Consider the following 24,605-nt stretch of genomic DNA (forward strand, 5'->3'; position numbering starts at 1 on the left):
TTATAATTGGCATTCTTGTGTTCCGATACTCAACGATACTCCAATAGGCTGTGGCATTGATTGGTATTAACGGGCCCAAAGTGTGCCAAGAAAACATTCCCTACACCATTACACCACCTCCACCATGAGAAGGTGTACAGGTGTTCCTAATAAAGTGTTTGGTGAGTGTATAAGCTCCCACTGCACAATAAATATATTTTAGATTGTCAGCCTCTGTTGTGAAATCAATAAAGGAGAATTTATTAATCTGCTAGAGTAATCATTCCTTTTCCTGTACTTAAAAAACTTGTGGGGCAATAAACCCAATTTTATTTCACTTTCATTTTGCTCTCGAATTCCAGGAAATCTCAAATTCCAGGACATTTCTGGTAGGCCCTACTTGCTGCTTTGAACGTGTAAACTAATAATCATAAAGACCATTTAAGCCTTGCTGTTGGACTTGTAACACACAAAGACGTATGGATCCTTAAATTAGCTCTTTTTCCTCCCAGCCATGTAAACTGGGAATTGTTGGTTTTATGAGACTCTTATCAGTGGGGCATTGACAGTGACTTCTCTCATTAGCCTATTGAGGCCCCACCTGCAGAGCGCAGGAAACACAAACTCCATTGCTCTCATTGACATCAGCGCTAACGTGGCTAGCCAGCTAGCTAGCTAACGCGCCATGCAAAACTTCAAGCCAGCTTTGTTTGCTCACAGCTGAGGCTCAAAAGAAAGGGAGGACCCGTGGAGAAAAGGGCCAGCTTTGACAATTTCACACAAAGGGAGCACTGTTGGCTAACAGTGAGCGGCCTGTTTCAGGGAGGTTCGCACTGTTCCTGGGGCTCATTTCATGGAACAGTTAGCAAAGCCAAAAGCAGCCTGTGGACTGGAGTGATGGTAAGGCCTGTGGGGCCAAACCTGGGTCTGGCTCCCTCTCTATCCCAGTTCCGAGGCCTTTCTTGTTAGAGCGGGGCCTTTGTGTTCTGCAGGTGTCCACACACACAGACCCTCGTCACATGGACTGAGAGTGACTGAGGGAGGGGTGGGGAGGTGTTAGGGTGATTTGAGTGCTCGTGATTCGTTTTGCACTACAGATGTTGCTGATTGGTCTATAGGCTACTCTGGATCTACACAGTACTTGACACAATGTTGCACTGATACTTATGTAGTAACATTGTTATTACTTTAGCAACAAAATTGTATTAACATAGTAGTCCTTATTTCACTAAAACGCTAAACTCCATTACAATGCAATTATAAAGCAACATTTTAAAAAGTTATTACTATGTTATTAAGAGTTATTACTGGGTTATTCCAAAGGTATAAGACCACCTTAATGTAAAGTGTTTCATTTCCACTCCCCATTTGCTAATGACTGAGGAGTCCTGTCTCCAATGACTTGCTGCAGTGTTTCATTTAGAATCAGATGCCTTTAATGTGTAGAAAATTTAGCCACATATTTCTTCAATCAATCTGAGAAGATTGAACTTGATTTCACTGGGCTTGACAGAATAATTGTCAAGGTGAGGCTGACTTAATACAGGTTTAGCAAAACATTACAGACCATCATTAATGGAAAGAATTAACATTAAAAACAACCTGGACCCCAGCTTGAACCGCAGGTACTATCCATCACCCTAAACCGGGCTTGGACTGGATAATTCATTTCCTTTAACCTCCTGTCCAAAAAGCCAGTGTGAGAACATATTTCCTCCAATGGCGTGGCTACCAAAGAGAACAGTCTCTGCCTGCATTTGATTTAACTCTTTTAGGAAAGAGAGAGAGAGAGAGAGAGAGAGAGAGAGAGAGAGAGACAAACAAACACAGAGAGAGAGAGATTAATATCCAGCCCTCTCTGCTCCTCCCGACCACAGAGTGGGCATAAAGAGGCTGAGCGGGTCGGTGATGTCAGCCCCAGCCTGGCCCGTCCTGTAGTTTGGAGTTTGGTTTGGAGCGAGCGGCCGGGTTCTGCCAGGGTTGGGAGGACAGGGCCCAGCGTTTCCCACATCACTCACAGGCCTCTGATAGGGCGGTCGCAGTGCCCCAGTAATGACAGGGGGAGAGATTTAGTATTAAAGTCTCCTCTGCTGCCTCCTTTGCTCCTGCCTGACGTCAGACTGTTAAATATGGGGATGAGAGCATGGCATGGGTGATGGGGGAGAACAAGTCCTGTCTTAAATATATGGCTCAGTGTGGCATAGGAGAGCTGGCTGGCTTCCTTTAGGGGTTGCTACGGGGACCAGATGCATACACGAGGAATAACCAGGGATTAATTTCAGTCGTTAAAGGGATCATATCTGTCGTATTTGTAAATGGAGCCATGGTAAACTATGATAAGATTGATGGTACTGTGGGAATATACATACTGACTCATCGGCCAAAGTTTGTAGTTCGGTGGGCAGACTAGGAATCTTAGCCATTTAATAATGATCATTGGCTTCATGACATGGTCTTCCATGCTATTTGATAGAGGTGGTGTGGATCCTGTGGTTTTCCCCTTGAGACTCCGTGGTCACTGGGGCTATTCTCTAACCACTGCTCCAGTCAGTCTAGTATTAATGGGGGATCCCCCTGTTTTTTTTAGCCAAATGTCGTAGCGTGTAATATAAGCTCATTATTTCTAGTGTCTTTTGAGGGCACACAGACACGGACAGGTAGCTAGATAGACGAGGATGGGAACATCCGTTTCAAAATGTCATGCTGTCACGACAATAAGAGCCCCTTGTCTCTCCCGGTTTGCAACTTGACTGCACAGCCGAATCCCGACACGGTCTGGCAAGTCCAAACCAGCCGGGCCCCGCACCTGCATCCGCAGATCATCACACCATCCTGGCGTTTAAAGCAAAGGCCTCAGCATTGCGCGCCCCCTGACCTTCTCCAGCTAACGTAAACTAATTACGCTGGCTCTGAAAGGAGAGGCCCGCCAATGGCTTAATCAGCCTCCACAGATCTGGAGCATGTAATTCTGCTCTGCATGGCCCACCCCAATAGAAACTCATTATCTCACGTTTTCAAAGGAGTGCTGTGGCGAAGAGGAGAGGGGGGATGAAGGGATGGAGGGAGGGATGGAGAGAGGGAGGGGGTGGCGGTACAGGAAGAGGGGAAGTGAGGCTGTTCCTCAGTTATACGGTTCCACGGTTCCTCTCCTGTCACACCAGACTGTGTAGGGGAAATGTCAGCCGTGAAGCTCGGAGAGAGCGGTCAGTACCGCCTGGTCCGGCCGGCCGCACAGAGGGGGCCTTTGTCCGCCGTCACTTAGCGCCAATTACAGGCCGTCAAAATAGTTTTTCTGCCGCGGGGCGACGTGTTAATGGGCCCAGGGTTGGGTGTGAGGAGCGACCCTGTCCACACACACCAACCAGGGGTCAGGGGTTAATAGGGCCCCTCTGATGTGGCGGATGAGATTTCTGCAACCTTTCGCCGGCGAGGGAAAGCCAGGACAAAGCCCAGAGAATGTGATACAATTAGGCGGACAGCTAGCGGCTCTGAATCGAGTTTTCCCAGAAGCGAGGCCGACGCATCAGCCTGGACCAGATGGGCGGCCGGACGCTGGCCAAACAGGTGCTTGGAAGGTCAAAGCCCCTCCCACCAAGAGAGAGAGAGAGAGGGGGCGGGGGGGGACCCAGCCAGGTGAGGACACGCCAGCCAAACTCAATCTGGGCTTTATTTGGAGTGAGCAGCAATTAAAAATCCTGTTGAACAAATTACTGTTCCTTTGCTCACAAAGAAGGTCCTTTTGTAGACGTGAAAATGTCAGTGGCCATCAGACTCCTCGTGGCATTTCCCATCTCCTCTCTTGGACCGGGAGAGAGCAGCTTGTAAAGACCACTGGCCCAGCAGGGTTGCAGAGCGTCCTCACACAGCCAAACCTGGAAGCCCTCTCACACATGAAGAAGGGGAACTTGGCACGGCTGGCGTTTGACCTATACCTCATATTTCCTGTGTTTAAATAATCAGCGATTATCTGATGCGGGATGAAGAAACACCCTAAAAATTATGTTCTTAGATTGAATCGTGCTATGTGTGCCTGGTTGGGGCTTGTGAGCAGGAAGCCAGCGCTCTGTTTGCAAGTGTGGGAAAAGAACCAGCCAAACTACCCATGAGCCCTTAGAAGACCCAGAATGCTCTGCCAGGCATTGCTGGAGATGTTTTAAAAAAACACGCCACCACTGCGCTGAGTAAATCCAACCACATGCAAGCCTGTGGGACAGAGCGGATGACTTCTATCCACATATAAACGCTCTAAAAATAATTTTGGGAGTTATTGGTGTACAGATCACTCCCATATCCCCCAACACCCCTAACCCAGGTCTTTGGGGGGGGAAACTCATCTTACTTAGAAAAGGCCGCCAAAATCTGGCCCCCAGATTCATGTTCTTAATGTTGAAATAAGGGAGGTGATTGAACTTAGCGTTCAAATTGGATTTGTTTAATCTGCATCGAGTTTGAACATCCTGAGTAAACATCAGCGTGTGCAGATGCCGGAAACGCAGCGGCTGGGAACGTAAATGTCCGCGGTTGACTTTGGCAGCGAATCAGAAGAGCAGACGGTTAGAACGTGGTTCTAACAGGGGCTGGAGGACTTCCATTGTTACTGAGAGGTTAAAGGCCACTTCCTACTCCACAAACGAGTTGATCAAGTGGAGGGGGGGTGGGGGGGGTAGTGGGTGACACAGAGGGTCAAAAGAGGAGAAGAATGTCAGCCTTTTAGATCAAGGAGGGATAATATGAGGTATTACGATGTTAATCACTATGATATAAAAGTTCAACACGACTAGTCATAATTACCTCAATATATGATACACACCCAGGCCATAAGGGAGAGTTTGGCATTTATCTGTTAACACTCAAACTTCTGGTGTGAAAGAGAACAGAACCTCTGATAACCTACAGCTCCATCTTGCCCTTTACGACCACACATTCTTTAACAAACATTGCGGAGGAGAAATAAAGTAAACAAAAACATCATTAAAAGTTCACATCTGTAAGTGATCCAACTAAAGAACATCCCATTGGTTAGACTTTGATTTACACATTGGCTCTCCGGCAACACAGTAGTTCACTTCAATGTCAAGTCACAAATCAATTGCATCACACAATAACCGCACGTTGTTGTGTCTTTTTTTCCTCAGAGAGATGTAAGTGAGAATATGACTTTGTGTCCTGATGAGTTTTATTCCCTCCGTCTCAGCAGAAGGGAAGGGCACCCTGCGCCCCTCACAGCCAACCTCATTAGGGAGTGTGTTTTGGGGAGGGGGTGGAGGAGCATTGGGGGTCACTGGGGGTTAATTCCAATCCTCCCGCCTCCGTCGAGCAGCGTGACAGCCTGTCTCCCCTGGTTGGAGATTGGATGAGTCTTCAGTGATCAAGCAGACCGGATGACAATGTGTGGCAGATTGATTCTCGCACGCACACACGCACGCACGCACGCAATGTGTGGCAGATTGATTCTCACATACACACACACACACACACACACACACACACACACACACACACACACACACACACACACATTGTGTGACTGATTGATTTTGCTCCCTGTAAGACCATTAGAGGTTCACCCCTCACACAGAGATGAAATCCCTGCTCTCCTTAGAAGTGAGGAAGTGAGCGGGTGTCTCAAAGTGTGTGTGTGTGTGTGTGTGTGTGTATGTGTTTGCATGCGTGCGTGTGTGTGCGTGCCTGTTTGTGTGTGTGTGAATTAAGTTTACTGCCTCATTTCTGAACTCTGTGAGGTGAATAGAGATTGTGTACAAGGAGACGTTTTATTATGTCTATCACAACAAAGGCAATTTCAGCCAAATTCTGGTGACTTGACAGTTCTGCCATTGGTGTTGATTTATCATATCTGCTGCCTGGCATTACTGACATGCGGTCGTGTTGCCCTTGTTCTTGTTGTTATGTTTTATTGTTTTCATTGAAGTCCGCAACTGGTTTTACAGATTACTTATCAATGTAGTACATTTTTGAACTTGAGAGAAGGAAAAGAGAGCAAAAAGTACAGACAGAAAGAAAATATCAAAGACAGAAAGAGATGAAGGAGAAACACTGAGATGAAGACATAATAGCAAACAAAGGACCACAAAAGAATGTGAAAAAGAAAGAGAGAGAATGTAGGAAAGAAGGAATGGAAAAAAAGAAAGAAGGGAAAAGAAAACAAAGAAAGAAAGAAAGAAAGACAAAGACAGAGAGAGAGGGAGAGAGATGTGGGCCATTCATAAGCAGCCTTCTCCTAGGGATCGTGGGCCAGCACACCTGCTACTATTCACTTCAGAGGAAATAGACACTCTGTGGAAGAGAGGCGCTTGGCCCCAGGACAAAACCGCCGCAGCGCCAAATTAGAAACAGGAAGGACTGTGGGTAAGGCTCAGATTAAAAACGCACTCCCCACATGGACTCAATATACTGCAGCCCTGATCCCACTCTGGAAACCCAAAACCCAAGAGCACTATTTTATGTCCCAGTCAACAGAATGCCCGCTGTTTGCACAGTGACAGCACTGAGTTACTCCAGTCCAAAGTCAACCCCGATTGTTGGTAAACTCTGTCTCTGAATGCTTCTCTTCTTAATGAGGAAGGGGTTAAGAGAATATTGTGTTTATTTGTACTGTGGTCTGAGCTGGGGAACAATTCATAATTTCAAAAAGATCAGAAATATCACTGACATGCACTGTATTCAATTGGGACTATGAATGATGCAAGAGGTAGAGCATATGTGGTTTCAAAGGCTGTGTACTGTATGTGTATTGTGCACAATAATGTTTGTGTGTGTGTGCATGTGCGTGTGGGTGTGTGTGTGTTTGTATGTGGGTGTGTTTGTGTGTGTGTGTGCATGCACTTGGTTATCTGTCCTGTTGTTTATCTGTCCAGTGTCTGTCTGTGATCAGTGGACAATCCCTCATTAGCAGAGTAGATGTGCTGGGGTCAACAAACTCTGTTGATATGAAACCCCCATCCTGATGTACTCAACAGACATGTATACAAACAACAAGGGAACACTTGTCTCACCTAAGCGTGTTTTAGTCCCAAACATAGAGTATAACCAAGTTTGAGCTAACCGTACATTCATTGGATATATGTATATTTCTGCTTGAATGTGTAACTCTAATCCCAACTCCAAAGAGGAGGAAAACATGCCTCAGTCAGTATGAGGCCCAAAGCCTCCTCTCCTCTCCTCTCCTCTCCTCTCCTCTCCTCTCCTCTCCTCTCCTCTCCTCTCCTCTCCTCTCCTCTCCTCTCCTCTCCTCTCCTCTCCTCTCCTCTCTCACAGGCTTGTCGCTGGACTATTCCATCTCTCAGCACCTCTGGTGGATGGATGGGGAGAGCACTGCTCTTTGACGCAGCGTATGGGACACACACACACACACACACACACACACACATACACATTCAGTGCTAACTTTCCCACAGAAGACCGTTAATGCTGTCAACAGGCGGCTAGCAAGAAACTAATGATTCGGAACCAAGTAAAAGATGAGGACTGAAACAGTGAAACTACCAAGAGGTCTGTGAACGTACCAGAAAAGGAAATTAGCATTGATATATGCCCACTGCCTTCCTCCGTTGACCTTTCACCTCTAACGGTTTTCTCTTCTGCTGACGGGAGCGGTCAGGCATTTCCTGCCAGCTTACGAACATACTCGCTCAATTTGGAGAAGAGAGAGGAGGAGGAGGAGGAGAAGAAAAAGAGGTAGAAAAAAGGTTGGTTCTGAGGAAAAACAACATTACCTCTCACAGTCCAGGATCAGGGGAAAAAGTATGCACTCATTCTCATACGATATTTCCATTGCTCATGGGTCCGTCCAAGTAGCACGTTTCCCTCAATCTATCATTTTCACTGCGGTCACAAACGGTAGAAAGCCTACAGTAATTATTCCTACAGATACTGAGGACGTCTAGTGAGGTCTTATCCTGTATGCCTGAATCTGAAAGCAGAAGACCTGTTCCCAATGGTCAAGTTGTGGACAGGTGAATCAACAGAGTGATTACCTTACTTTCTCCCTCATAATTGAAAACACAGACATGCATAAATCTACGGATCAGATTGTATTTGCATGGTGTCTTTGAGAGAGAGAGAGAGAGAGAGAGAGAAAGAGAGTAAGAGAGACAGAGAGAGTGAGAGGGGGGGGACAAAGATAAAGAGAGAGAGAGGTAGAGAGAGGTAACTGACCCTGGAACAGCCCTCATGTTCCTCCCACTGCACTCCACCTTTCTGTCCTTCTGTCCTGTTTGATCTGCCTCTTTCTCTTCCTCAGCCTTGCCTCATGGAAGAGGTCATCACTGAAGCCATGAAGGGCTGCATTCACCCTGGGTCTACTGACTGATCTCTGGGCTAGACACACTGATGCACACACACACACACACACACACACACACACACATGCACACACTTACACTCCGTGCCAGACGGGAGTGTGCTCAGTGCGACTCCAGGAGGAAAACCTGCCATGACATCACCCAGGGGACCGCAGGTGCAGGGCCGGGACAGGAAGTGAGTCACAGGAAGTGCAGTGAGGCAGACTTTGCCGTGCCACTGACAGACAGGCTTTGGGAGAGCGGGGTGAAGAAGTGTGTATTACACCTCAGAGCAGAGTAGCCAGGGGCCCCCAGGTCTGGAACCTGCTCCTTATATAAACAAGGCTCTCTCATCTCGTTCCACGGGCAGGTTTATGGCTTAGAACCTGCTTTGAGAAGAGGTGTTAAAGCTACTTCTGATGTGTTTTTAGAACCACAAAGTATAATTTCTCTGATGATGTACTTGTCTTATGCTGTGGTAGTCACCTTGAAGTATGGTCGTATTTTAACTCATTCTGGATAGGCATCTGCTAAGTAATAAGCCAAGCCAATGCAGACTGTTTGTGGTTTTTGACCAGTGAAATTAATTCACGATAGGTGCCATAGGCGTACGTGCTGGACGAACAAAACACACATTAAACATTAGAATCCTGTGGCATCTCTCCAGCCCCTGAGCGAGGTGTGACAAAAATTTCCCCCATAATGAAACCCAGAGACTCACGCAGACCTGGATGGATGGAATGGTGTGTCCTTGACCGCGGCGGCCTGGCGGTTTATACAAAGCTTATTACGCTAATGAGAAAAGTGTGGGGAGTGGATTTCACCAATACCACCCAGGGAAACAGAACCCGTTCCCCCTGTTCCCCCTGCGCCCGGCATCTGGACGGAGCCTCCCGGTAATCTGCTCTAAGCACTGAGGTTCAGGACCAGATTTTTCTCATCGACCACCGGCTACGGGCCCGGCAAACTTCACAACAGGTCCCTTTCAAGTTAGTCAAACTCTGTTTGAGAGTGTGGAATTTCAACGGGTGGCATGATAGCACCCCTAAAGTGCAAGACTGCAAGTTCTGCATTCTGGTTAGAATAGAAGTTAGAATGTTGTTTAATATTGAACATGTGATGCCACCTGGGAGGATGGTCAGGGGTGAGATTGGGGTGAGTTACAAACTTAATCTTGATCTCCAGCGTTTTCGTTGAGAAGTGCTATATGAATGCAAAATCATTCATTCACAATCCATAGCCCGGACGACTGTATCTGTTCCTCTCTGTGGATGAGGGCTCACACAGGATGAGATCAGAGATCAGCTTTGTTGTAGGAGACGGGTTGTTGCCATCTACTGGCTGAACCCAGATGATAAAGGGGCCACATACTCATCAAAAGATAAACCAGCTCACACACCTCTATGGGAAATACATGAGGACTCCAAGTAATGTGTTTGTGCTAAAATCGGGTTAGGGTTTGTTAGGGATGTACAGTAACGAAAGGACAATTCTGATTAGAGCAATCATCTCAGATGATGAGCCTTGGACAACTACAGGCCATGAAATGCCTCAGCCAAGTTCTCTCAGAGCCGTTTTTGACCTGTGCTACTGAATAAGAACATCAGTGATATATGGGGTTTATGTGTGGAGTATATGTGTGGTACGGTGAGATTTACAGTGTTTCGGATTGACATTTATCAACCTGGCATGCTGAGGATGTCATGTACTCTCTCCAAGTGATCTCTCCACTTCCTGTTACAAAGATGGAGAACGCACCCATAACCACATTCCCCTTTCAAGCTCTGGGTAGCATTTTCCCTTAGGCACAGATCTAGGATCAGTTTATCTTCCACACATCCTAACCTGAACCATCAGATGGGGAAACACACAACTGACCTTAGATCAGTGTGTAGGGGCAACTTCGTCCTACTCTCTGCTAGAGGAGCCCATATGTGGTCCATATGGATCTCCTTCCTGCCCACATCTCTCTCTTTCTCTCTCTCTCTCTCTCTCTCTCTCTCTCTCTCTGGAAAAAAGCTGGTCAAAGTTAGAGATCCTCAAATCCATACCAGTCCTTGATGATGATATTGTGGCGGTCTTTGGTACATGTATTTCATGTAGTGTACTGCACCTACCTTGAGGTAATCTTGAACACACTTGTCAAGAGCAAGACACAAAGCCTGAATGCACAGTTCATTAAGCCTTAATTAACATGTAATATAATATGTCACTTGTTAATAAGTTACTTACCATAAATCCATGAATATGTAGAATTTCATTATGTGTTACTGTCCATGTCTTTGGTCACACTGCAAAGTATTTACAAACGATACACCAGAAAAGCACAAATAATGCATAAACTTGTCATGTCAATGTCATGCTGTTTATGTAACAACGTTCTGTTTTCAGACATCAAATCCCTGGAGCGGGAGGTCGAGGTTCACACCATGAGCCACGTCAGAAGTCAGCAGATTGATGACCAATTATGCAATAAACCCCTTTTTATGTTGTGTGTGTGGATGTGAATATTCCGAAAATGTGTCACCAACCCACATCCCCCCCAGTTAAACAGTCACAGTGCAATTATCATGAGACACTTATTCATCATTCCCTGGTCCATCGTGGCCTCATGTCCATCCTCCTGGATACAGTACTTATTACTTAGTAAATGCCATTTTATTTATTACTACCAACTGAGGCACACAGGATCATATATCATATTATATTGTCTCTACTTGTCTACTTGATTGTCCCCCTGCATAACATCAGTATTGTCTGTGCTGTACCTTGGGAGTGGTAATGGTTTTCTTTCCGTGTATTCGAGAGACTGTGGAAAATAATCGTCTTTGTGGACAAATAAACTCTTCTATTCTATTGTCCCCCTTGTCCTCAGGAGTAACATACTGTAAGAGAGAGGGCCCATATAACAGTGTGGTGGAGCTTCACTGCTGGCCTACCATGAGAAGGCCACAACGCCCTCCTCTTCCTCTCCTCCACCCTCAGTCAGAGGTAATGACTCCAGCATGTCACTCCAGGCTCGCTCCACTGTGATTGCATGGATGATTAGCTCTTACAGTAATGGCAGTAGCAGAGCATATTTCAGGAACAAGTTAGCGATAGCTGTTAGTAACACAACTGAGTCATTTCCTACAAACTCCATAATACACACATTCATGAGTGTAGACACTGACACACACACACACACACACACACACACACACACACACACACACACAATATCACACGCTTGTGCACACAGACACACATAATGGAATAAGAGACTATATAAGATTGAGTACTATCATCTCTCTGTCATTCTGGAAAAGTCATTTCCATAGTTTTCTGCTCCTGAATCTGTGGACAGGGGTCTGTTTGATGTGTTTAGAGCTGCAGCACAGATGCCACAGTTTCAGCTATGCTGGACGTCATCTCACTGACGGTTCTCGGAAAACAGAAAAAACACGATGTGCACCACCTCTAAAATTAGTGTGTGCGGCACATGAGAAAAAAAAACGAAAAAAGAAGAAAAAAAAAGACTCACAAGTCACCGCTGTTCCTTCCCGCATCTCTGCCTTTTTGCGTCCCACCCTGGCACGAGGCCGGTCTAGATCTCCCATAGCGACGGAGCTCTTCGCTTCGATCAAAGGTGCACGGCACGCCACATACTTTCCAAATACGGACTGCCAGAAATCTGGAAATCTGATTTTATAACCCTTATGATTTTGGTTGTTGGAGCTCCAGATACTTCTGGTGTGGTTTGCACACAGCAAAACGAATGGGCCTGCCACGCTAGTGAAGACTGACTCTAACCCTCTCAATGTTATGCTCATCAGTCCTGCGGCTGCTCTGTTGTGTGTTTGTGTGTAAACAAAGAGAGCGAAGCACACCTTTAACTTATTTACCAGATGCTCAGCGAAGGAAGGAAAAAGTCGGCTAGGAACTTGGAAAATGATTTTGTTGTTGTACTCTGTTTGGCAGGTGGAAATGTAAAGGAACACTGTAAACCAAGCATATCTCACACTTGTTTTGCTTTTTTAACGAAACCACATGGCAAAGGGGTAACATCTTGTAGACTGGACATTGGCTCATCATGCCCTATCCTGACAGCTTATCTTGACGGGATGTGCCTGCTAGTCAGTCCGCAATCGTAGTGTGATAATAGGTCCTTATGACTTTGACCCCTGACCTTGCCTCTGAGTGAAATGTTTACAATTGGTCCCTGAGGAGCTGTCTGATACTAACCTGCCCCTAAAGTGAGAACCCCTGAGGGGTGAGAAACACTGGCTAACTCAGAGTACCGGAACCAAGTTCAGTTGGATAACGGGGACAGGGGGGGTGGGGCAACATTCAGGAGCACTACCCACGTGTAACCCACCCTGGGAGCAGTATTTCCACACAACCCAATGAAAGGTTTATGGACTTTAGCTATAAAGGCAAACCACTAAATCTAACACTTTTTTAACACAAGCATTTTTCTCCCCCCCCCCACCCTCCCCCCAACCTAATACTCTTGGCAGACTTTTTTTGGTAAAGTTTTACGGTTCGACATTAAGTTGATTTTTATCAAATGTTCATTAACTTGTGCCAGGGAAGTGACTTCCTCCTGAAGTCCATTAAACTGGGGCTGGGTGTGGAGGCAGACGGTGCTACTGGCACTGCTATAGGAGGCCATGTGCTGGGCTGTGGTATGGTGGGGACTATGCTGGAGAAATGGACACCAGATGGGAACTGCGGGGGGAGCGGATGCAAGGTAAAATAAAATAACACGTGCATGGGGGTTGAATCTGATGTGTGGTGGGGGATTGTTCTGGCACAAAATGGCGGCTTGCATTGCATCACCCAGGTGGGTGCTACATGGTTGGTGGATGAGATTAGCTATTAGGTCTCCTGCCATTACGCAACAAGGTCTATCTCAACACACAACAATGGCAACACAGAGCCAAATGAATGGGGCGCATTATCTTATAGAGACATATTGATTTCAATGTTTCTACTGTCAGTGATTGGAGTTTCTTTCAGCTGTTACTTAATGATTGATTTTCTGTACATGAGTAAAAAGCACATCTTTGCTCAATGAATCCTGATTTTCTGAGAGAGAAAGAGAGAGAGAGCGAGAGAGAGAGAGAGAGAGAGAGAGAGAGAGAGAGAGAGAGAGAGAGAGAGAGAGAAAAGCCCACCAGACAATCTTTGTATAGCTGATTGAAAAAACAACTATGTTGGTTTTCTCTGCAAGCGTATGCATGTGTCGGAGATTGAAACCAACATTCCATGGTTCAAATGTGCACTCGTATAAAAAAAAAAAACCATTCTATTTAGGGCATTCTGAGCTGCCTCGTGTTCCCTCCAAACCCTTTCTAATGCTAACACAGCAGAAAACCAGTCAGTCAAACTCTCCCTCTTTTTCTCTCCCCCTCTCATTATCTGATCCGCCATTGTGGCTACAGTATATATTTCATCTGTCTCTTTTTGGACTTTTCTGAGTCACTGCATTTAACGATGATGATTGTGTTATTTCCCCGAGAACAATACAGTAATAAGGTATTCATTCAGATTTTCATGCCTGGACTGTATCAGTAGACATACGATATGTTCTGTTTTTGACAGTCATCTAGTACCTCTGCCACTTTGAATAAAACATGAGCAATAATCTCTGCTGCTTGTCAGTGTGTGGTATTGTTTGTGTTATTTGTTCATTCTCTCTTCACACACATCTCTCTGACTTCCCCCCTATAACGATTACCATGAGGGTTTTCCCTCGGGGGGCCAGAGACACAACAGAAGATTATGACTCAGAGATGACAAAGGAAGGCAGCCAAACACAGACGCTAGATCAGAATGTGTCTGAGCATGTGCAGTACAGGGCAGGTACAGGTGTTTGTTTGTCTTTGTTAATTAAAGTGGCTGTAGACCTCATCTCTCGCTGAGGGCCTGTTGGTGTGTCTGACTGCTCGCAGCCTGTCTTGTCTCAAATCGCACGGTAAACAAACTCAGTGCACTCAGAGCACAGATGTACCGTCAATTCCCTGCAACACTGAAGAAACTCACAGGTTTTTTTAGTTCTTTTTCTAGTTCTCTCTCTCTCTACACCTTGAGAAAGAAGAGACATTCCCAGGGGTTAACTTTTAAAGGAGACTTCCCAGGGATCCTTGCAACGACATGCCATGGAGGAAAACATCTCATGGTGTTTTCCTAAATGTCCCAAGGGACGCTGTAACATCTATACTCATGTAGCTGGCCAGTACCCTCCAGTGACCTAACGCCCTACTGCAATTCATTACACCACTCTTACACTGCCCCAGTGGTGTGGGGTTCTTTTAAAAACATAGCCTTGTTGGTCTCAAGTTATGTTTATCGTAGGTAGAAATTGTTTCTATTTGCAATCAATGTTAGAACATTAGCTTCAAGCAATGTGGGGTTTTTTTTCAAGCTGATATATGCTGGAGAGTCTGTGTATGCAAACTAAGAATCAGTTGTCCTTTTTGACCTCTGAAACAGAAGTTAGCCTGCATAAACACTCACTGCTCAATCAGCTATAGGTGATTTTGGACAATTGGAGGAACCATGTGTTTTCTCACGATAAATACACATTATTTATTTACAAATAAAGTGGTTATAATAGAAATAAATACAAAATAAAAATCTGAGCATTATACTTCATGTGGTATTGCACCCATTTCGAAATGTACATCAGGAATACATTTTCAAAACCAGTAAAGGAATATTCCTCTGATTAAAATATTTATTTTTCCCAACTTTACGTAGACATAAATATATTCATATATAGTTTTTTTTTCTTCTTCCAAAATAGCTCTGTGTGTGTCTTTCTTTCATATAAATAAACGTCTTCATTGGGAAACCGGGTGTCCATAACCTCTTTCTCTCAGTCTCTCTTTCCCCCCCCCTCTCTCTCTCTCTCTCCGTCTCTCTCTCTCACCGGCAGCCACAGCCCTCCACCACCATGTCCTGGTAGTTTTTCAGGATGACCTTTTCGTATTCGTCCAGGTATAGCAGAGAGATGGGGCTGAGCTCCGTGGGTACGCAGCAGGCCCGGGGGATGTTGGAGTTGACCGAGTTGACCAGCGTTTGGACGATGGCGTGGTTGGTGGAGTTGAGGTGGTCAGCCAGGGGGAAGGGACACTCCCCGTGGCAGTAGAAGGCATTGTAGCCAGGGGGCGCCACTATCCACTCGTTCCAGCCCACGTCGCTAAAGTCCACGTAAAGATGGTGTCTCTTACAGCTGGCCTTGTGCTGGTGCTTCCTGCGCTGTTTGCGGGGGGCGGCCTGGCGTTTCTCCCGCGTGTGTAAGACTGTGTCCCCCCGCCCATCGTGACCATACGTCACCAGCAGGGGGCGAGCCTGGGGCCATGAGTCCTGGTCCTCGTGCAGGGACCGGCTTACCCTAACATGCCGGCTCTTTCTCCGGGCCTCACCCCTCTCCCCCTCCCCCTCCTCTGGGTGGAGCACCTCCACCTGGAAACCGTGGTTGTGGCGCCCCCCAGAGGCCCACTGGGACACTGCGGGGCTGACGTCGAAGCTCTCCCAGCGACTAAGGGAGTCCTGCACAAGTCGTGTGTCCAGGAGGCGAGTCAGGGGTTCCCCATGGGGCAACGCAGGGGATCCAAACACCTCGTAAACATTGATGCGATGGACGCCACCACTACCGCCACTGTTACTGGTGCTGCTGGAGTTATTTGGGGGGACGGCCCCCATGACCTGGTCCCTGAAGATCCTGAGCTCTGCAGAGGTGATGAGCTCTTCTCCAGGGATGGAGGTGAGGTTGAAGAAGAACTGCTGTGTGGTTTTACCCTTCAGACTGGCCAGGGCCTCCATGGATTCTACAGGAGACAGCAGAGAAGAAGAGACATGGTCAGTGGATGATGCTGTTATAAGAGAGCTAAAGCTATGAGCGAAATATACATATGATCATTGACTGGCGAGATTTCTTGATGATGATGATGAATGTTGTCGCTCACGAGGATGTTCTTTCGACAGCTCACTACAAGTTACACCCTCACAAGTGGACACAAGCAGACCCCCCCCCCCCCCTCCAACCCACCCACTCACTAGAGCCAGTCATAAATCATGGCTACTATGAGTGGATGTTAGTCATTGCCACACATATGCTAATGATCAATGGCTTCATTAGTGGTGCCACATTTATAAATTCCACCTGATTATACGTCATGGGATCAAAGCAGTGTGTTCCCATGTATCGATAAGATCAAGCAGAGAAGCTCTGATAGCATCTCCCCTTTATGCATGCCATAAGCCACTAAATGCCATGGAGAGTATTTGCCCTTTACGCTGTGGCATTAGGGGGCACTCCCACTGTTATTGTATGTGTGGAAAAAGACATTGGCATCTATCATGGGACGATCAAAGCTATATGACAGGCAGGCAATGGGGAAGTATCTGTGATTTATCAGATAGACAGCATTTCACCCTCTTTGTAGCTGTCTTAAAGCAAACCAGTTTATTCCTCTTTGCATAATTGACATGTAGGCCTCTATTAGCATGGAAAACAAATGTCAATCATATCTGTCAAAACTGCTTCTTTTTTTTTCAAACTTTGAACTTTTACCTTCATGTATTTCATAGATTATACAAAGACATGCTTTTTATCTGTTTGGTGTGGTAAAATAAACACCCAACTTTGAACTCAGAAGCTTTTTCAAAGGAGGCATTTAGGAAATTCCACCCTCTCATCCTAAATCTCCCTCTAGAAGCACAAAGACCTCAATTAGGCCTATCACTCCTTATTTGATGTGGGAAAACCCCTTCTCTCTCGTTCCCTCTCCTCAGTCCTGAATCTCTCTCTCTACTCAGTCCCAAATCCCCTCCCTGTCTCTTTCTTTCTCTCCTTGGTCGCAAATCCCTTTCTCATCTCCCCCTTCTCCTTCTCCGTCTTTCTTTCCCCAGCTCCAAATCCCTTCCCCTCTCTCTCTCTCTCTCTCTCTCCCAGTCTCTCTTTCCTTCTCTCTCTCTCCAAGTCTCTCTTTCCTTCTCTATCTCTCTCTCTTGCTCTCTCTCTCTCTTTAGACCCAAATCCCTTTGCGAGGGAACTGCTGTGTGAACATGTTGAGGCTTGTCTAAAACTTGTGAACCACAGATATGAGTGTATCAACATTCCTAATTTCTTTTCGTGCCGTGTGCCAAAACAAAAGATAACGGCTAATGTTAGGTCATTCATCTTAGCCCCGTCTCTGGTAGCCTGTCCCTCTGTTATGGTGGAAATGTTCTGTTTGGCAACGGAAAATAGTTCCATTTTTGAAAAGCAATATCAGCGAGACTAATTATCCCACTGAAATTAATATCCGCCAGCAGATGTAATGAAAGGATTGGGGCTTCAGGCTTTGGCGTGCAGGTTAACATGTGTAGATACATGCTTAGAACATGTACATGTACATGTAATCCAAACCCATGTCACCTCTGTCATAGGATGAATCATAACCATACTACTCTGGGGCACAGGAGGAACAGACCAGAGCCAACAGGGTAAACATAAACAAACACATGAACCTGAACAAATCCCTAAAAATAGGTGTGTGCGTGTGTGTGTGTGTGTCTTTATACCGGTGGTTTACAGAAATGGACTCAAGAGTTGTAGTCACCCTGCCTGTGTTGTTTGTAATGTGTCAGTGTATCCACTGGGTGTCATCCACTCTAAGCCCTCTGGAGAACACCCAACCACCCCAGTGAGTCACTCTGTGGAAACTTCCTCAGTGAAACACTTAAGGGTCTGTGTGTAAAAGCCAATGGACCCAGCGGGCCTATACAGTAAGCTACAGGAGCTAATGCAAACTAATATGTGGGCTGTAGAAGTTCCAAAGACACAAACATTCAAATAAATATGAGTGTATGAACCGTATGAAGGGTCATTGGTTTTCATACTAGTGTGCATATTGGTTTTGTGAAATGTAAGTTGTGTTCCTCGTCAAACATTAGAGGATTGGACATTATTGGGCCACTGTGCACCTCCATGTCCTTTACACTCACTAAACACAATCAATCCTACGATATTGTCATTTGATATTAGGTGAAGCATAATGTAAAGGCTGCATTTCATGGGTTTCAAAGCAAATACCCCAATGTTATTTTGGACAATACCCAGTATATGAGTATCAGATAATCTCATCAGTTCATTCTATTTACTGAAACAATCATCTGGACTACATGTGTTTGTTGGATATGAAAGGGTGGGGGAAATCTCATAGTCAGCGCATATGTAAGTATAAATTAAGTATGCAATTATAGCGTTCTATTATTGGAAGGGCGATTGGAGACGCATAACGCGCACCACAACATGAATTCAGTGCCGCTGTATGACTCAGAATTCAATCTGACACGAGTACTCTGTCATAATGCGTGTTAGAATAATGTCATGTCGTGTGTTATTAAAGTTGCAGGGCGATGACTATCACCTGCGCGCACGCACGCCTCCCTTTATCCTGCTCTTGTGGTGCGTGTCTGGAAAAACTGTTTTCAGAGGCCACGTAAACACCATAAATTATTAAGAAACAAATTACCCTTGGGATAACACCGCCCTTGATGTTTTGATGCTTGTTATAGCTCACCCAATGGAATGTTCGGGTAACGGTTGCATCACAACCACAAAATTTCAGGATTAGTCTACTAGCCCACTAAACTAAGTTGCGCATCAATTATTTCTCTGCCACCGGACCCTCACAATTAGTACTCTAAAGGACTATAAATTGCTTTACAGCCACGTTAAATTCCCGTATGAAGGAGGTGTAACCTATACGGTGTCACGTATACTGAGAAATGAGTAGGCCTGCCATAATACTGTAATGGCTCTGAAATTCGTATTCACGCTGACTCATGTTTAAATATAGGTTTGGGTTGTCTGAGAGAGAGCTGATGTGCTCTCCTCTCCCCACCTGACAGGTAAAGTATGTCACTAATACATACCTTCATGGTGAAAACTTCTAATCGTGTTGGCCTTGCTGGCGGCTCTCTCTGCGTGTTTCCCCATGTTCCTGGGCCGTTTAGTGCTGTGGTCTCCGTTCACTGAATGCATATGGTACAGATCCACCATGTACTGCGGCACCACAGCCAGCTTGCTCGGGTTCGGCCTCCGCTTCAGTCCAAACATGTTGAGGAGCCGAAGCTCAAATTCGTTTAGAAAGTTCTCCGACTGCTCCGGGGTCTGTTTCCCAGATTCACTGTACTTCCTTCGCCCGACCTCGGGGATAAGTCCCGCAGTTCCTCCCAGCAACACCTGAGCGAGCAGCAGTACCATGAGAGAGCGGACCACGGCGACCATGATCAGTCAGACCCTGTGAGGAGAGTAATTTCTGTCAATATACAGGCGCCGACACAACCGCTGAGGTATTGGCAGCGAAGACATCGGGGTTCACTGCAACATTTCCCCAGCTGCGTATTTCTTCCATACAATAGGAATTATTAAAGACAAGCAGGTTAAAAGGGAGCCACCTCACTTTGAAGTAAAGAACAAAAGGGTTGGGAATAACATCCCCGCCGGCTATAGGCTACTAACTGAAATAGGAGATTGATTTTAACACATTACACAGGCAAAACTAAAACACGAAAATATCAAGGTGAGGAAGTTATGAAAGAGACTTGTCAAACAAAAAAGGGGATGGAACAGGAAAGAAGAAAATCAAAGAAACTGGAGGCAGAAGAGAGAGGGAGCGAGGGAGAGAAGACGGCAGATAAATAGTCTGCAATTAAGAGATAAGAAAGCTGTTTGGTGAGGGTATATGAAAGAAATACATGTCTGTATAGCCTTTAGATCACACAAAGCATGAAAGAATGCAGTCATCAAAAAGGTTAGGAGAGACAGTCAAAAGAGCAGTCAGACAGTGCTACAAGCGTCTATTTTGCCGAGGCTTTGACGTCCATGTATGACTATAATCATATGGGATAGAGTTACTTCAAGAGAGTCGCAGGTGTTAGATCTAACGTGACACTGACCAGATGTACCATACTCTGCGCAGAGAAGACATTAAAAACACCAACATCAAAAAGTAACCCCGCAAGAAATAGTTTTAGTAGCCTGGGCTATGTTTTGGAATTTATGTTAACTTTTTCCAAAATCCAAAATGGAAACGAGCAACTTATAGGCTATCTATAATTAGATATAACAGAAAACCCTAAAACGTGGCATCCGTTGTTTTCCTAAATAGGATTAGATTTATTCTATGCAATAATATTTAACATATATATATAGCCAAAGTAGGAGCATTTATCAACTTTCCCCTGAATATGAAACTTTCCTTTAACTTGTTTTTACCTGATGAGGAAGCTCTGTGTCCGGTCGTCGTTCCAGCTTTGGGATCCAATAAATTCCACATTAATTCGTGTTTATTCCACGCTTTTCCTCCGCGGACGAAAGAGAGCCCTTGCACTGCACCGATCGCCTCCTCTCGCACATATTCTTAGCAGCTGCGAATCGGGCGACTTGGTCAATAAGAAAAAAATGCGTTTGTCTATGAGGAGGAAGCGGACTCGCGTAGGCAGGACCGATCTAAGTATAAAGCACCTTTGTTGGACATCTTCAAATTCGAATTGTAGGCTACGATAAAGTTGAGTGTAGTTGGTCTTGGAGATACGGTATGTCGCTCCTTGGACCCTGTGGCTGCGAGTTGGGGAACGTCACCTCTCCTGTGTGCGGCACAGTGTAGTAGTTCAATTGATCGGTGCCTTCTTTTCCCCCAACGACTCCTTTTGTCGTCTAGTGATGTCACCAACGCAGGGCTGTCAATCATGTGTCGATTAAGCACCTCCTGTGCCTTCCCTAGTCCTAAACTTACAGTTGGCCACTAAACAAACGTTTTGTAAATGCGTTTCTACATGGTTTTTGGATGTTATAGTCTCAGTAATCGACTTTTCTTTTAATACATTATATGCTTAATTGTTACTTCATAATAAATAATGTTTGCAGGAAATGTTCTGTGATTTTAATTGAGAGCTCTTTCGCAAATATAACGCAGAAGAAGTCTTTATTCTAAAGGATATTCGGTGTTTATTCCCAGTTTTAATGTGATGAAATGCTAGAACCAGAGCGAGTGCGCCAACGTGTGGATAGAGACAATACACAAGGCGCGCACGCACCCACACACACACATAGAAATGTGGTACACATTGTATCTTAATGTCATTTTTTTTTCCTTCTTGCTTTCCCATCCCTATTGCTGCTTAGATCCCCACAGATCATTGATCAAGAGGTGTTAATTGCTGGATTAAGGGTGTTGTACTATTGGATTAAAACTAATTGACAATGAGCTGTCAAATGTGTTGCCTTTTGTAGTTTAGGGGGATTAGAGGATAGTGACTGTCCTCCAACAGGGACCTGTGAACTGCACCATAGAAGGCTTCATTCTAGAGGTACTGAGAATCACTTTTATTGATGTTTTGCATGGGCTTTCAGCTGTTCAGAGTATTTGATTTCATTTTCATTGTATTATCACATTCCAAGAAGCGGCCACATTTCTGAGAGTAAATATTGGCAGTTGGCACTAACCTCCCCCCTGCAGCACAAGCACGTCAGGATAGGACAGGGGGAAGAGAATCTGAGGTCTATTGTTATTGGGTATATATACAGTACAGCCCTGTAGGGTTTAGTCAACAGCTCTGATGTAGGAGGGATCTCCATATGAAAAGCCCTCATTGATTACAGGTAGTTATCACCATTAAGTGATGATAGCAGGGCAGGAGGCTGTGTTTTGGCCAAAGCAACAGGCCTGTTTTGTTGGGAGAGATGGCAATAGATTAAATCCCATTGAGATCAGAAGATATCTTTGTCTGGTTCCAGGACAATAACATTTTATGAGGGATAATCCCGGATCATCCACTTAGCAATTAAAATACAGAAGAGCTGTGGGTGCATACCTTAACCTAAGAGACACTGTTACCTCTCTCTCTGTCTTCACCTCGACCTGACCACCTCTGACCCAGCTCCCTACCTCTCCCTCTTTCATTACTTCTACTTATGACCCTGCTTTATCTATCTATCTTTCTTCACCTCTACCTGAATATCTCTACCTCTGACCCTGCCATCTCCCTCTCCCCTTGTCTTTACCTCTACCTCTGACCCTGCCCTCTCCCTCTCCCTCTCCCCTTGTCTTTACCTCTACCTCTGACCCTGCCCTCTCCCTCTCCCCTTGTCTTTACCTCTACCTCTGACCCTGCCCTCTCCCTCTCCCCTTGTCTTTACCTCTACCTCTGACCCTGCCCTCTCCCTCTCCCCTTGTCTTTACCTCTACCTCTGACCCTGCCCTCTCCCTCTCCCCTTGTCTTTACCTCTACCTCTGACCCTGCCCTCTCCCTCTCCCCTTGTCTTTACCTCTACCTCTGACCCTGCCCTCTCCCTCTCCCCTTGTCTTTACCTCTACCTCTGACCATGCCCTCTCCCTCTCCCCTTGTCTTTACCTCTACCTCTGACCCTGCCCTCTCCCTCTCCCCTTGTCTTTACCTCTACCTCTACCTCTGACCCTGCCATCTCCCTCTCCCCTTGTCTTTACCTCTACCTCTGACCCTGCCCTCTCCCTCTCCCCTTGTCTTTACCTCTACCTCTGACACTGTCCTCTCCCTCTCCCCTTGTCTTTACCTCTACCTCTGACCCTGCCCTCTCCCTCTCCCCTTGTCTTTACCTCTACCTCTGACCCTGCCATCTCCCTCCTACCTCTGACCCTGCCCTCTCCCTCTTCCTCTATCTTTACCCCTACTTTTGGCTCTGCTTTCTACCTTTTACTCTTTCCCAATACATTAGCTCAATGTTTCGTTAGCACTGGGAAATCGAACGACGAGGCCACAACAAGTGAACCTGAACTTGTGGCAAACCCAACTGGGGATCATTACAACTGTATTAATTCATTCATACATGTTTTTTGATATGTGACAACACAGCTAATGATATAATTGTTCCATACAACATACATATTCTCCATTGTTCTTTCTCCCCTAAGTGCCACTGTTGGGTCCCTACTGTTGCCAAAACACCACTCGGTGAACCTAGTGCTCAAAACTCAGCCCAGTAAAAGCTCTCGGCATTTAGATGCTTTAGATTGTTGGATAAAGGCCTCACACAGTAAGCTGTGAGTATCTTTAATTACCCGAGTGAGAGGATTATAGAGAGAAAGAGAGGGTTTATCTCATTCCGTGTGTGTGTATGTGTATGTGTGTGTGTGTGTGTGTGTGTGTGTGTGTGTGTGTGTGTGTGTGTGTGTGTGTTTTGGCACAGCTTGTGTCAGCCAGGCAGAGAGGAATGTGTCCACCCCCAGGCACTGCTGAGGGACTTGATCAGTGATGCCCACACTGTACTGTCGGTTCAGGAGACCACTGCACTTGTTGGGTGTTGTCGTGACTCCTAGCTTAATTAACCAGTTGATATCATTATCTTGGGAGAAAGTCATCTTCCCTGGCTATCTTGAATTACTAGGTGATCCAATTATACACTGATTGAAAAGACAACAATGTAGAGCCAACCCTGGCAGCGAAACAGGGCAGGTAGAGATAGTGTATCAGATGCACAAATGAACAACCATGGGTGATGCGCCTCAGAATTTTCCCAATTACTCACCAAGCTCCTGTTACTAAAATTCCCCCAGCATGTATGTGCGTTACATTCAAAGTCACATTTCTAAGTGGTCACATAGCTGTAAAAGAGAGGTGTTGAGGACAGTAATATATCATTATGGAAACCCTGTCATTATTAGGCTACCTTTCAGTCAGGCCTTGTATGAATGTCCTAACAGTTAGGGTTAAATATTGCACGAATGTACTAGCAGGGTGAAATAGCCTGAGGGTGCTCCAGGAGGACATTGCAGGTCTGATTCCATCCTCAGAGGCCCAAGTGAACAGGCTGCTGTTAGGGTTGAGAATGGCACACATCACATTTTTCAGACGATCGGACATGTAGCCAACACCGTGAATCGACGGTGCTGGTCTGTCTGTCTGTCTGTCTGTCTGTCTGTCTGTCTGTCTGTCTGTCTGTCTGTCTGTCTGTCTGTCTCTATGATGAACTGGCCCATGCCATTTCAATTCATTCTGCCTCTGTGAACACGAAAAAGACGACACAGGGGCTAAAGTTCAGCTCTGTCTGTCGCAGGCCAACTCCAGGCTTGGGGCCATGTCATCAAACAAACTTGGTTTGACCTGAGTTCACGTCAGTCTTGACATTTAGTGTGGGATGACGTGAACTTAGGTCAATTTGTCAACCTTTAAGCCAGTGGTACAAGTCACATCCTTTTATAGTTTAGTGGTCAATCCTTAATAGATATTTGCACAGATGTACCTCACAATACATATTCTTTCTTTTCAAGTTGTGTTGGACAAAAGAGAAGTACAAGTAATGTATATATA

At 45.6% G+C, this 24,605-nt stretch overlaps 1 protein-coding gene across 1 annotated transcript; it reads right to left on the reverse strand.

Annotated features, from left to right (window-relative positions):
* Positions 1 to 14,877: 14,877 nt before the first annotated feature.
* Positions 14,878 to 20,901, reverse strand: bmp2b (bone morphogenetic protein 2b). The gene is made up of 3 exons (XM_083688551.1): positions 20,536 to 20,901; positions 19,191 to 19,558; positions 14,878 to 16,096 (listed from the first exon to the last, which is right to left on the reverse strand). Exons 2-3 carry the CDS (start codon positions 19,543 to 19,545, stop codon positions 15,192 to 15,194), a joined length of 1,260 nt encoding a protein of 419 aa, XP_083544677.1. The 5' UTR covers positions 19,546 to 19,558; positions 20,536 to 20,901; the 3' UTR covers positions 14,878 to 15,191.
* Positions 20,902 to 24,605: the final 3,704 nt, after the last annotated feature.

The sequence above is a fragment of the Argentina silus genome, assembly GCF_951799395.1.
Source record: "Argentina silus genome assembly, chromosome: 17".
Lineage (NCBI taxonomy): Eukaryota > Metazoa > Chordata > Actinopteri > Argentiniformes > Argentinidae > Argentina > Argentina silus.

Bases quoted from the DNA above. Each gene is read 5' to 3' on its own strand.
- bmp2b (XM_083688551.1), bottom strand. From the start codon at position 19,545: ATGGTCGCCGTGGTCCGCTCTCTCATGGTACTGCTGCTCGCTCAGGTG. The intron at 16,097-19,190 runs GTATGTATTAGT...TGTCTCCTGTAG, and splicing joins TAGAAGTTTTCACCATGAAG to AATCCATGGAGGCCCTGGCC.